At 32.1% G+C, this 15,146-nt stretch overlaps 1 protein-coding gene across 6 annotated transcripts in view; it reads right to left on the bottom strand.

The window, feature by feature from the left end:
• LOC127718328 (low-density lipoprotein receptor-related protein-like) overlaps window positions 1–15,146 on the bottom strand; it is a 63,991-nt gene that overhangs the window by 8,084 nt on the left and 40,761 nt on the right. For all 6 annotated transcript variants that reach the window (XM_052224319.1, XM_052224324.1, XM_052224322.1 and 3 more), the window contains one exon: window positions 89–229. In XM_052224319.1, the coding sequence (XP_052080279.1) occupies window positions 89–229 (141 nt within the window). The remainder of the gene's footprint in view (window positions 1–88; window positions 230–15,146) is intronic.

A 15,146-nucleotide genomic window follows, 5' to 3' on the forward strand; every position in this document is an offset into this window, starting at 1 on the left:
GCCAAAGAAAGTTTTAGAAATGACCTTTTCTCCTTTTCATCTTTTCCATTAAATGTTTAATCATTTTAAATAATTTACAATTTTTTACCTGAACAATACTCTATGTCATTATCGGAACCATCTTTACAGTGTGGACCGGGACCGGAAAAATTCCCGGCACACATATAAAAAACATGAACACACTGCAGTCCGTCTTTGCATTTTACAAATCCAACAGGACACTCATAATCTACAGTGAAAAGCAGACTAACTGTTACAAATATATAACCGACTAATGCAAAAATGGAGTTTATGTTGTTAATGTTGTTCATGCAATATTGTAATGTAAGTCTCACCAGTGCCTGTAAAGCATTGACAACAATACAATTCAATATTTGTACAAAATCTGGGCAAAGCCATTGTTATGTATGTAGGGAGAAGGAATACCTAAGCGTTTGTTTCGAAGAACTGTATGCAGAATAATTCATAGAACGGTGCATTATCGTCATCCTAGCTGTGGTTGGCAAATATGATTTGTCATAATTGTTTTCTGAAATATTGAAATGGCGTACATTCATGAAAACTACATTTTGTGTATATATAAGACATTGTAGATTGATAAATTATCTACTTCATCATACGCATAAAAATAAATGACTACATTGTTAAAAAAAATCTACTAATCATTCAAGCACAAGGAGCAATTTTAACTCTCCAACTCTTAATCGGAAGCTATTTTGTTAGTTGAAATTTTATTGAATTGCAATCCCAGAGCCGTACACAATTTGAACGGAGTCCTTTTGTACACACATCTTTGGATAAGGCCACTTGGCATTGAAAATATCTGAACTAAACATATGGTAATTACTTAAAACAAATGAGTTATTATTAGAAAATGTAGAATTTGATATCTCAACATATATTAGTCATATTATTTCTACACATGATGATTTTGTACGAAACAGAGCAGTTATATATATTCTCCAATATTGTACATTCCAATAACAACAACAAAAAAAGAAAAGATTATTCTAATGATGGTTTGAAATTACTTGCGCTTGGTTGCGTTCTCATTTCTTATACATTTGATACACGTTCCTGATGAAGGTAAATCCAGAAAAGCGCTTCGGACGCATGAAATTATTAAAGGTGTTATTTTCAATTTTTTACATCACTGGATCGATACCTCTGCTGGTGGACTATCAGTCCCCGAGGGTATCATCAGTCCAGTAGTCAGTACTTCGGTACTGACATGATTTATAACAAACCTTTCTAAAATTGTCAGTTTATAAATTTTGAAATTATAAAGAAACTAAGGTTTCAACTCCCTCAGGCAAAGTTGACCTTAGATGAATTTGGCTATTTGTTTTAGGTATTTTTGTCATATAGCTCTTTAACTGTTTCGGTACTTATACACTACCAACAATTTGCCTAACGTTCACATGTACATTAAATGCCGCTATATAAATAGTACTTTTAGGAAACATAACTAATCAGTACATTAAATGCCGTTATATAAACAGTACTTTCAGGAAACATAAATAATCAGTACATTAAATGCCCCTATATTAACAGTACTTTTAGGAAACATCACTAATCAGTACATTAAACGCCGCTATATAAACAGTACTTTTACGAAACACCACTAATCAGTACATTAAATGCCACTATATAAACAGTACGTTTAGGAAACATCACTCATCAGTACATTTAATGCCGCTATATAAACAGTACTTTTAGAAAACATCACTTATCAGTACATTAAATGCCGATATATAAACAGTACTTTTAAGAAACATCACTAATCAGTACATTTATTTATACATCATTTTTAGTAATGTTGAGAAAAAATTGTTATCAGTACTGAAAATTTCAGTCATTTTTCAGTACTGAAAATTTCAGTCACTTTTCAGTACTGAAAATTTCAGTCACTTTTCAGTACTGAAAATTTCAGTCATTTTTCAATACTGAAAATTTCAGTCATTTTACAGTACTGAAAATTTCAGTCATTTCACAGTACTGAATATTTTAGTCATTTTTCAGTACTGAAAATTTCAGTCATTTTCCAGTACTTAAACTTTTTGTCATCTTTAAGTTCTTCTACACATACAATATTAGGTCAATGTCAGAAAAATATAAAATGTTTATATGAGGCTGAGAAACTGGGGAAGGGCGAGGTTTTACTGAACCCTTCCCCAGTTTTGTGCCGAATACAAAAAAGTTTATATCTTTATTACATTGACCTAATATTGTTTTTATACTGCAGCTTAAATTAATACATTGATAGTTTTTTAAATCATCGTAACTATTATATATAAATAACATAAATATCAAACTTATTTTTATCCCCTAATGAACCCCTGATTGTGGAGAAAGTGTTCCATGATGAAATTGACATTGCACAAAATATAGAAATCAACGACAACGGAAGCCCGCAATAGAACGGTGTTTTAATCTTTTGCTGACGACAACTTCAAAATCTACTCAGGACCAGGATTCTTTAAGGTAAAAATTTACGAATTATATCAAAGTAGTTCACATTTCATTTGGTTAGTATGGTATGGTGGTCATGAAATTAAATATGGTGTTCAAACTTGGGGCATTTTAGTTGGGTGTAAGATAAGTCCGCCCTGGGACAACTCGGACCGTCTCAAAAACAGACAACTCAGACCATCTATAATGACAACTCAGACTAAGTTAAAGTATAAAATTAGACTTTGGAAGAAATAAATGATTTAAGGAAAAATAACGAGTCTGAAGAGAAGTATCTAAATTGATACTTTTTTTTTATTCCAACTTTGAGCATGTTGAGTATATATAAAATTATAACGTCAACTAGGGGCGTGATTTTTTTTTCTTCGGTAGTGAGCCAGAAGAGGTCCATTTCTGTTTTTGTTTTGCATTGGGAAGATCTTCTGGCTCTCTTCTACCTCTTCTTTTTAATAGGCAGTTTAGACGGCAGAGACACATAACAAACATCACGTCGCTTAGTCTAAATGACATTAATAGATTTATAAATGCAGAAATAATAAAATATGAGCTGTGTGATAAACGTGTTTATGGTATGGCAACCTTAGTAGGATACTGTAAGGACAACTAGCTGGATAAATAATAAAAACACACGTACGGATAATAACAGTAAGGGGACGACCTTTTGATATTCTAAGGAGGGGAATGGGGCAGGAGGATTCATTTATAATTTTTAACTTGTCGCTAAGCATGCCTATTTTTTCCAGCTCTTACCAGGCCACCATATTCATATTCAAAATCCTCCTGCCCCTCCCCCCCCCTTTCCTCAAAAAATCAAATGATTTTCTCCTTATTTTACACGAGTTTAAATTGATTAATTGTTGGTTGTTTGTTTTTAACGTCCAGCGACTAATATTTCATACATGTTTAGACAAGACGCGAAATTAAAAGTCATGTATAGAATATCAAAACACAAGTATCGAGATGTGGTATGATTGCCAATTAGGCAACTATCAACCGGAGTTCAATGAAGTAGCGTTAGCAATTATAACCAACCGTGCGGCCTTCAAAAATGACAAATACCCATACTGTATATCAGTTATAAAAGGCCCCGACATAAAAAATGTGAAACAATTAAAACGAAATAAACTAACGGCCTAACGATATATAACAAACCCATTCTAAAAAAATCAAATATGAGTCGACAGATATGAACAAACAATAACCACTGAACTACAGGCTCATGATAATGTGGCAGGATTCAACATGTTTGTGAGCGCTCAACCCATCCCTTAACGTAGACAGTGGTGTAACAGTACAACATAAAAACAACGTGTAAAAGTCAGTTGCAATTGGATTATCCAAAAAGATCGGTACGAGACACAACAACATCTAACATTAACTAAAGATGATAAACGTGAAGCACCAAGAGTATTTGTAGTAACTGAAAACTTGTTAAAAGCCAATTAAAACCAACATATAAATCATGCTCTTCCAGACTAAAGTATCAATCAGTGGCGGATCAAGAAATGTTCATAAGAGGGGTGGGGCAAGAGGAAACTCGCTCTAATAATGCTTCAGTAATTCCTTAAATAATCAACCAAATTTTTCCCACAAAAGGGGATTGAGCACCCCGCCCCCAAAATCCACCTCTGTCAATCATTACACAACAAACGGATTTAGTCATAAACAGTCTGAAAAACGCCATTACCTTGTATACTTGTACCTTGAAAACATATACATTTGTACGATCAAGGTTCTGGAAAAGTGGTGGTCCGAAGGTTTTGACCAGTAGATTTTTTCTTCAAGGACCAACAGGGAATAAAGATTTTGAGAACACTGCAATATCTTTTATATACAATTTCTAAAGGAAAGATGTCCTTTTCGGTCATATATATACCAGTAAAATATTGACATTTTTTTGTATAGTTTCAGATTATTTCAAAAAGATAAATTGTCTGAGCTTTAAGCTGTATTTGTTTATCTTAACTAAGTTAGAAAAACTTTAAGAAACAATATCACGTACACAGCGATTTCTTCTAACCATTTTTTGGTCTTTACACTTATATAATTACATCAATGCGAAAACAGAGAACATTATTAAAGTCATGTCTACCAAATGAACTGGCGTAACTAAATTTTCTAATAAATTATCGTAAACTTCGTTTATGTAATCCAATACAATAAAAAGGTGCTATATTCGACGGCAAATTGTATTGTTGTTTTGTAACTTCTTCATCAGAATATATCCTGAATAGGTCCTGATTCATTATTTTGAACTATTCACTAGAAGACATTCTGGAGATACACAGAAGAGACCAATGAAACACGCCCTAGGTCTGTACATGAAGAGACGTCTATATCAACAGTTGAGTACTAGTGTTCCAAAGTATTTTTGCGACTTTAGGTTTGCACTCCGCCGATCTGTCTGTCTGTCTGTCTGTCTGTCTGTCTGTCAGTCCAGCACATCAGCGTTCAACTCTTTTTTTCTTCATGCTTCAGGATATTAATTTGAAATTTGGTGTATTGTTTTATCATGACAAGTTACAGATCAAGTTTGAATTTTGTTCCGGTCGGATGATTTTGTGCAGAGTTATGGCCCTTGGACAGAAAATTCACTGAAATAATTTCCGCACCTTTTTCGTTATGCTTGAAGATATTGACTTGATATTTGTTATATTCAATGTAGTTTAAAGATCAAGTTTTTAACCGGTAGGGTACTATATATTGCCATGCAATACTCACAGATGCTTGTTATTTCTGTTGTTTGAAAGCTGTATGAGAAAATATTTTTTGTAATGTTTTGATAGATTCTCTTTTTTTTGTTTTGTTACATTACTGATTGTTGATTCAATTTAATTATTATGACAAAATGAATACTTTAATTAACAGATTAATTAAAGGGCACTAGCTACGAGATATATAAAAAATCTAAAATATGATTTGTTTTGTTCAATCATTAATGAAAGTGAAATAGTGAAATAATTATTCGCTTTTAGCAGCCAGTATAGTTCAATTTTGTCATGAAATTGACTCCGTTGAAAGTATGCAAACATCCCATATAGCAAATTATATGGATGATTAATATTGACCATTTGGTATATGACCGTGTTCTGAGCGACACGTACAAGCAGGTCATAAATGAATTTGTTGAATGAAATCAAATATTTAACTACTAATGGGTGACGTAGGAGGTCCACCAGAATTTTTAACGAGGATTACTTGGCATGGGAGAAAGGATGAAAGACCATTCACAAGTTGACTAACACTTGTTTTCTCTGTTTTAATTAAAAAAAAACCAATAACACTTTTAAATGTAGAGTTCATAAGATAAAAAGATTCCCTGAGGAACACCCCCCCCCCCCCCCCCCCCTCTTTTTTTCAACCCTCGAATTAAAATTAAAACCTTGCTTTCTAACCGATCTTTTCATGTGCCGGACCGGCAACTTTATTTATCTAATGAGAAATTCTACAGTGCCGTTATACACATGCATGTTGTCTGCTTGGAGTCCCCGCCCGAAAAGAAAGAAATAGCCTAACTCCAAGATAATAAATTCCTGCATCACGTGATGATTTTTGTAGAATATGGAAAGTGAAACTACAATTCAAAACATAGAGTCTGAAGGCGGGCACCTAGAAGAAAAAGAAGTTTTTTTAGGCAAAGGGTGCCGGGGCAATGTTCTCTGTGTTCAAAATATACATGAAATATTTGCCACTACCCCTTGTCTGTTCTATAAATTCTATCTGTTACTTGAAAAAAATTTAGATAAATAGGTAATGTGTCCATTGGACACTGATGATGCCCCCGCTTGCATATCATATAAAGTTATAAAAGGACATTACTGAGGAACAGTAAAAGTGATACTACCTAAATTTGTACTTGATCCGAGTTTTGTCGTAATAAGTATTCTGTACAATGTATAAGTTACATACAATTTGGTTTAGGCAATTTAAACTTAAGTTAAAGAATGGAAACAAAAATTCTCATATTTTTCATTTGTAAAGGGGCATAACTCTAAAATGGGTAAAATGACGCCTCTAAAATTCAAACTTGATCTGTGTTTTGTTGTATTTAGCATTGTGTATTATGTTTCATAACATTTGGTTGAGGCAAACTAAAGTTACTTAGTTAGAGAAAAGAAACGCAAAAAATCAGCTTTTTTTTTATCTTTAAAGGGGCATTACTCTTGAACGGTTAAGGTGACCCCACCAAAATTCGATCTTGATCTTTGTTTTGTGTTCATAAGCATTGTGTATAAGTTTCATAACATTTGATTGAGGCAAAATAAAGTAAGAGAATGGAAACGATAAAATTCAGTATTTTTCCAATTGTAAAGGGGCATAACTCTAGAACGGTTAAAGTGACGCCACCAAAATTCTAACTTGATCTGTGTTTTTTGTGATATAAACCATTGTGTGTAAGTTTCATAACATTTGGTTGAGGCAATCTAAAGTAAGAGAACGGAAACAAAAAATTCAGCAATTCTTCCAATTATAAAGGGGCATAACTCTAGAACAGTTAAAATGACGCCACCATAATTCAAACTTGATCTGTGTTTTGTGGTAATTAACATTGTGTATACGTTTCATAACATTTGATTTAGGCAAACTTAAGTTAGAGAATGGAAACCAACTTCAGGACGTACGGACGGACAATGGTAAAACTTAATGCCCCCTCTTCTATGGCGGGGGCATAAAATAAAGCTAATTTAACCCCTAGACTTATTTTATGCATCAATAATAAATTAATAAAAAATTAATAACAAATTGTATCCACGTAATACAATATTTATTTTTATTATGTTTTGCGAATTCAGTATTATGCCGAAATGATGTTGGCATCTAAAATTTATCATTTAATAATTTATATAGTTCAAATCCTCTTTGAATAATAAATCTTTGAGTTGTCTTTATAGATGGTCAGAGTTTACTTATTGGTGGTCCGAGTTGTCTTATTGATGGTCCGAGTTGTCTTTTTAGACTTTTCGATTGGACTCGGTCCGACTTGTCTCCGGGTCAATTGTCATGTATTCTGTAACTTTACTACAAGGGTTCTTTAATGGTTGCCATGGTCAGGGTTGTTTAGTTTTAAGGGGACAACTATTTGATTTTTTTTTTATGGGGTGGCGGAATTTTTTACGAATAGATTTATTCATTTTGATCTGTTGCTACACATGCTTATATTTTACTGCAGCAAAGTTACATTTTTACTTTGTACACAATTTAGTTCCTGCATTTTGAGTTGCAGAGAATTAATTTTCCTCATGCTCTAAGCATGTTGGACAAAATCATTTCTTTCAACTCTTATCAGCCCACGGAAAAGGGGGAGGGGGCATCAATGTCATTTAGCAGAGAGTAGAAATAGACTTTATTAAAGCTGATTAAAAAAAATGAAAATAAACTTATTTGATTACCTAATTTAAACAAGTAGCTTGGAAATATACATGTGTATAAATGGGTTTTGATTTTCTTATTTAATATATATGTAAATGGGTAGGGACTTTCACATTAATCAATATATGAACGGGAGGTGTTATTCAAACTCCAACTGGACGTCTCAACTCTGTACCTAACTTTTTAGGTTGAGATTCCACTGCGAACCAACCAGGCCAGGATATGAACAACTTTGGAATTAGTACACTTCCCCATATAATTCTTATGTCACAATACTTATGTTGTTATATCACAGAAAAAAACTCTGATTGTTCAAGTTCAAATTCAAGTCATTTATAATCGTTGTAATTCATTCATACAAAAACAATTTCAGATTGGTGAATTTATAAATACATGAAAATAAAATAGCATAAAAAGGGAGAGAGGTTGGGTCCTGGGTCTTATATACGCGATATAAGATATATATATAAGTATAAAATCCAAACAATTGGACTGCTACAAAATAACACAAATATACAATAAACATTACAAATATGTAGCATTTACAAACGTGAAAAATTCATTATAAAAAATCTCTGTGTTTTTGTTGTTTTTTTATTCTTTAATTCTTTTCTAACACCATAGGCTACATGCCTCTCCCCCAAATTAACATGTAAATTGTTATGTTAAGAGCAGTAAAAAGGAAAAATGCTATGAAGAAACATAGGCAAAGAAAATCTGACTTTTGATTTTAAGCCCTTTTATTTACGGTCAACTGCAACAGAAAATATTTATGTATTGTATACATGTACATGAATTGTTCATTTGGCATGCAGAGCGAGTGAAAAAAGATTGTACGTTTTCATTATTTTGGGTCAGAATTCATGTAATATATATTTTCAAGTGTGATAATTCTAGTTTATCTATTTCCAACTAAATAGGTGCCAGAATGTTTATTTCCAAAATCTGCCAGCATCCGGTTCTTTTTAGAATCAATGGTCGTCCCCTTATCGCTATTTGAGATTTTGTTACACTTTACTTATAGACATCAATCATGCACACATTGCTTTTTTGTGTGACGTTCAAAATTTTTTCTAATATGAAGGTAATATTAGGAAAAATTTGGTTGATTATTTAGGGAACCACTGAAGCTTGACTGTAATGGGCCCCCTCTTAGGGCTGTCAGTGCCCCCCCACCCCCCCCCCCCCCCCCACCCCACCCCCCTTTATGAAAATTTCTGGATTCGTCATTGACATCTGTTAACCTATTTTGGGTTGAAAAAATCTTTTTTGCAAAGTCTGTAACTGTTAAAATATTGAGTTGATACAAAACAGACTAAAATTCATCTTTTATTTCGTATTTAAAGGTTCCAAAATCAATCGAAAATCTAATACATGTACACATGTACTTTGACCTATAATGGTTTACTTTTACAAATTGTGACTCGGATGGAGAGTTGTCTCATTTGAACTCATACCCCATCTTCTTATATCCATGCATGTAAACAAGCATTTGCATTAGGTCGATTTCTAATCCTATGCAGCTCATATATAATGATATGATGTCATATTTACATGATAATATATGCACATATTTCACAAGAACGAAACAAATCTTATCTTTTTGCAGAATTCCTTTCGTGATCCAGAACTTTCTTTATAACATTGACTGCAGCCAAATTACAGCAAATAAGTTAAGAGAAGCTAATTCTTTACTTATACTTTTTACAGAATTCCACCAAATATAAAACTAAAGTTGTTTTACTTTTAATGTTCAATCCAGATTAAATGTTCAAAATACGTATTCATACATATCAAAGTTGATGCAAAACAAGGAAATAAAAGAAATTTTACAAAATATACCAATTTCTTCATGCTTTGTCATTGTTGGTATTGTAACTCAACAAATGTGAACTGACTTTTATCCTGAACACCAGTCTTTAAACCTGCATGTACATAAAATTGAGAATGGAAATGGACAAATATACCAATGAGACAACAACCCGACCAAAGAGCACATGTATGTAAGTTACAATGTTAGGTCACATTTAAGGTCAAAGATGGTAACTTCAAAACTTGCACTTAATTTGGGACCAAATTTCCACCTTAGTGACACAACTCCTTTGTCATACAAGAAGGTATTACATTTATAAAAATCCGTTTAAAAGAAATGTGTGTCATATTTTTTAGCCCACTTGGCCCAAAGGGCTGAAAGAGATATTCATAAGTTTTTGTCCGTTATCATTGTCCGTTAACTTATCCAAAATTGTAAAACTGTTCTCCTCTGATATACTAATGAGCCAAATTATTTTACCAAACTTGGGAACAATAAATCATCATTGGGATATCTAGATTGAAAAATTTGTTAGGGGATCCACATAACACTGTATCTCACCTGCAATTGCTGCTGTTAGTGTAAAAGTGGGATGTTGACTTAAAAAGTGAGTATATTTATCAGTAAAATACAGAATTAAAAAAAAATATAAATGTGTATACTTCAATTTAACCCCTTAGCTAGAGATGGATACCGCATGCTTTGTGCGTGTTCAATTATTTAAATGAAAAGAATGTCAACATTGAAAGTGAAACAAAGGTAAATCATTTGATTGACTGATTCGATCCACAAAAAATCATTCTTATACAGGTAAAAACGATGATTAACATATATTTTTAATCTATAATATGAAATTAAACAGACCTAGAAAAATCCAAATGCACGAGTCTGATATCTATTTATATCTATATTTATGTTTATATCGCTTATATCACTACAAACCAGTAAAAGTCTGAAATGGCCTATATCTGTACTCGACTGTACTGATTTTTACTCGACCAGTCTGAGTTGGTCTGAAATATACTTGATAATACTCGACTGTAGTCTGAACCATACTTAACAGTCTGAACTTGTACTCGACCCTTACTCGACCAGTACTTAACCATTTTATACGCGTCTGAACCATGCTCGACCTAGTCTGAACCATGCTCGACCTAGTCTGAACCATACTCGACCTAGTCTGAACCATACTCGACCTAGTCTGAACCATACTCGACCAAGTCTTGACCAACCTAGACCTATTTTTTGTATCTATCTATTGTATTTCATCAATTTAGGAACTGTTTTTAACAACAGCTATTTCCCCTGGCTAGAAATTTGAACAACAACTTGAAATTAAAAATGTATTCAATATAACATTGAAACCAAAATTTCACAATAAACATAATATAACTTCATCACCATATTCATCAACACTTATATACATACATATATATCACCTTTAAAATAAAAATAAAACAAGCTGATCAAATAATCTCAAAACTGAATTGTGACTAATATTTTCAATGTTATTCAAAATTTTTTGAATGTTTCAGATATATTTTATGGTTACTGGACAATTTTCACCATTAACTTAAGCCTCCTATAGATTTATGGTGTCAGTTGAGTTTAGTTAATAATGCAGTGAACGTTTTTTTTATTAAAATATATATAAAATAGCATATAAAGCAACTTAATAAATTTAAAAAATGACACCTTTGATTTGTTAAACCAAAAATTTGATATAAACATGATAATAGAACTTCCATAGTGATCCTATGATAAACTTTTAAAAAAGGAAATGTGTTCCAAAGTTACAGTAAAAATTTACTTCAATTAAATTTAAATAATTCTTGTCAAAATTAAAGACATGGCATACAAGAAGCACTTTAATAAGGTTTAATTACCTCAGTACATGTGTGTTTTACAGGTAAAAAAAAGCCCTATTTTTCTTAAACTCGTGTATTACTTATCTAGTGATATCAAAAGGCCTTGCGATTTAAGTTTCACAGGATGTTGCAATTTTGAATGAATGTTATTTAGAATTTAATACTCTCTGACCAGGTGTGATCTTTTTCATGAGTTTGCCCCAAGCAGGAGGTATTACTTTATACTTCACCACTAATCAGAAGAACAATTTTATTAATTTCTTTAATTTTTATCCCTTTTTGATATATATTGTATATAATATATCCCAAATTATAATAATAGATATATTTCTAAAATAAGGTTAAACAATTTCAGTGATTGTGTTGGCTGTTGTTACCTCATTAAAAAGATAATTATATAACTATTGTACACTTTTTGTATGTAACCATGAAACCTATGTAGTTTTTATTTAGGAATTTAGGAAAATTTATTTAAAACAAAAACACATGCCAAACAAGAAGCACCTTTATATAATAATAAGGTTTAATTACCCTCAGTATAGGTGTTGTTTTTAGGTAAAAGAAAATCTTCTTTTAACAAAACTCTAAAACTTTAAAATTAATATAATTAAATTATTATATAAGATAATTTGATTTAACTATCTCTATTCGATAAATCTGAGAATCATGTAAGAATGTAAAAATCTGTTTTTATAATATATTTTTATTTTATTGTGGCTGTTGTCATGTCAGTTAAAAAAGTTAAAATTTAGAAAAAGTAGAGGTTATTTGGTCAAGTATGGTTCAGACTGGTCGAGTATTGTTTATACTGAAAAAAATAGGTCGAGTACAGGTCGAGAATGGGTTAAGACTGTTTCAGACTGATCGAGTAATAGTTCAGACTATTTTCAATGGCAAAGATAAGGGTCAAGTACAAATCAGTAAGGTCGAGTATGGTTAAGACTGGGGTCGAGTAATGTCGAGTAAAATTCAGACCAATTCAGACTGGTCGAGTAAAAATAAGTACAGTCGAGTAAAGATATAGGCCATTTCAGACTTTTACTGGTTTGTAGTGTATGGCAATCGGAGGTATTCGGAGGTCAACTCGACAGTTAATTAGATAGCGTCTAGACTAAAATACACACGAAACGAAGCTACATATTATCGAGCCCATTCCCGGTATATTGTTTATTTTAGACTTTTTATAATTTGGATAAATATTTTACATTGTTATAAATCAAATATGAGAATTTGAGTCAATTCGGTGAACATGAATTTGACAGCTAGTGCCCCTTTAACTATGGTTTTAATGTACTGATAATAAAATCAATGTTATACCAATAACAAAAAAAAATCATAGATCTAATTTAAGTGTTTATTTGGTATAGAATTTTCTTGTTCTATTTTATCATGATTGGAGACCGCAATGATAAATTATAAATCAATAAAATTTCTTAATCTCACCCTTGCACATGTCAAAAATGCGAAATCTGTGGACTCATCTTTAAAAATTCCTTAGTGAGAACCCTGATTGGTAAGGTAGTATTTGATGATTATTTTATAAAAATTGTACCTTGAATTTTATTTTTAGATGGCAGCAACAGTATGAAGAATTCCAAGAGTCTAATGCGGTTTATGCATAACAGGATTTTATCATTGAATCAACATCCTACAAGGATATAACATACACATGTATGAAGGAATCCATGGGTACTAAGAGCAATTAAATGCAGGAGAGAACTTTTAAACAATACTTCAATGTAAGAGACATACAGTGGTGTATTTAAGAGATCAAAAGAACCTGTAATAACTTGTCATGAGTGCATATTTCTCTCAACCACAAGCTCTTTCAGAATATTATACAATTCAAATAAAAATTATTGTATGAACATTACAGATAAAGTCTCAAATTGAAAATTTAGTTTTAAATGAAATATAAATATACAAAACATTGAAATAACAAGAATTTTTACAAACTTTGAGTCCATTCCATGTTGTGGGACATGTAGAAAGTTTATGCATTAACCATTTATGTAGCTCCATAAAGGGGGCTGGCTACCTGTCCCCACCCCCTTCCAAAAAAAACCAAACGCCTATGAATCCGACAGCAACCCATCGATAAAAACACCAAACAAACATCAAAAGGGAAAAATGCAGTTCGTATACTTCATACATGTAGCATGCTCTCCATTGTGAATAAAATAAATAAAAACTAAATCAACAAAGAATTTTCCAAATAACATATATGTTTTTTATTATGTATTTTTGACATGAGACAACCAATGGGAAGGTTCCTTCCTACCTTGGTACTGTCTACAGGCATTTGAATAAACTATTTTTAGAATATTAAGTTAATTAGTAGATTAACAAAATTTTCATAAAAGAATTAACACCTTTCATTTCTGTCTTTTGCAAGTAAGACTCTTTTTCCATAGGTAATTTGTTTCAAAATTGATCAACAATAATACAACTATAATCCAGGATGCGAATCATCGATGTACATGAAATTCTACACCTGTGACACATTTGCTTGTCTTCTTGCTTTATTGTCGCTCCTGCGACATGCGAAACATACAGATAACAATCCTACGGCGTAAACTATTTGTATTGTGCTTTATATTTTAGATGGTAATTGACTTGAACTGGAGGTTTCATACCTTGTGTACAGATGGCTTATATTACGAAGGTCTGTCATATGTCTGTTGGCCTTGACCTCATTTTCATGGTCAAGTGACTGCTTGAAAACAAGTTTCTATTTTTGTTATGTGAATTTCTCACTTACCTATTATGTGACCTACATAATTAGACTATTTACCGGGTTTGTAATAACATGAGCAACACGATGGGTGCTACATGTGGAGCAGGATCTGCCTACCCTTCCGGAGCACCTTAGATCAAACCCAGTTTTTGGTGGGGTTCGTGTTGTTTAGTAATTATTTTTCTATGTTGTGTCTTGTGTACTATTATTTGTCTAATTTGCACAATTTGGTCAATGTTAAAATTTTGTTTTTGTCTATTACTATAAGCAATAGATCAACTAAATCTAGTGTATGAAATGATTTTAAGGTGTGCATGTCTGTCAGGCAGGGTTCATCTGACGAGTCACCTTGACCTTATTTTTTCATGGTTCATTGGTCAATATTTAATTTTTATGGTTTTGTCTGTTTCTTGTATAAGATAAGCAATAGCAAAACTATATTAGGTGTGTGTAATGATTGTCAGCTATACATGTCTTTCTTGCTTAAATAGGTTTATCTCACCTTGACTTCATTTTCATGGATCTTTGACAATGTGAGGTTTATGTGACACTTGTACTAAAACTTTATCCTTAGGACTATCAGCATAAAATAATTCATGAATAGAAAAGCAGGCGAGACATTTCATCTTGAGCATTCTTGTTGCATCTTATATGTTATATTTGAGACATTATTGGTTAGAGTTTACAGGACTGACTTTTATTGTTGAGGAATAAGAAATATGAACAACAAGAAAGAAATATAGAATGGTAGTATGAACACATGCTCACTACCAAAAAGAAGACATATCTATTTTCTAACTTTATGTATTATAAAAGATAGAAGGTATGCTAGATAAGCATTAATATTATCTAAAATATGTTCAGTTACTGTTAAATTCATATGAAG

The sequence above is a fragment of the Mytilus californianus genome, unplaced genomic scaffold (assembly GCF_021869535.1).
Source record: "Mytilus californianus isolate M0D057914Y unplaced genomic scaffold, xbMytCali1.0.p SCAF_10, whole genome shotgun sequence".
Classification (NCBI taxonomy): domain Eukaryota; kingdom Metazoa; phylum Mollusca; class Bivalvia; order Mytilida; family Mytilidae; genus Mytilus; species Mytilus californianus.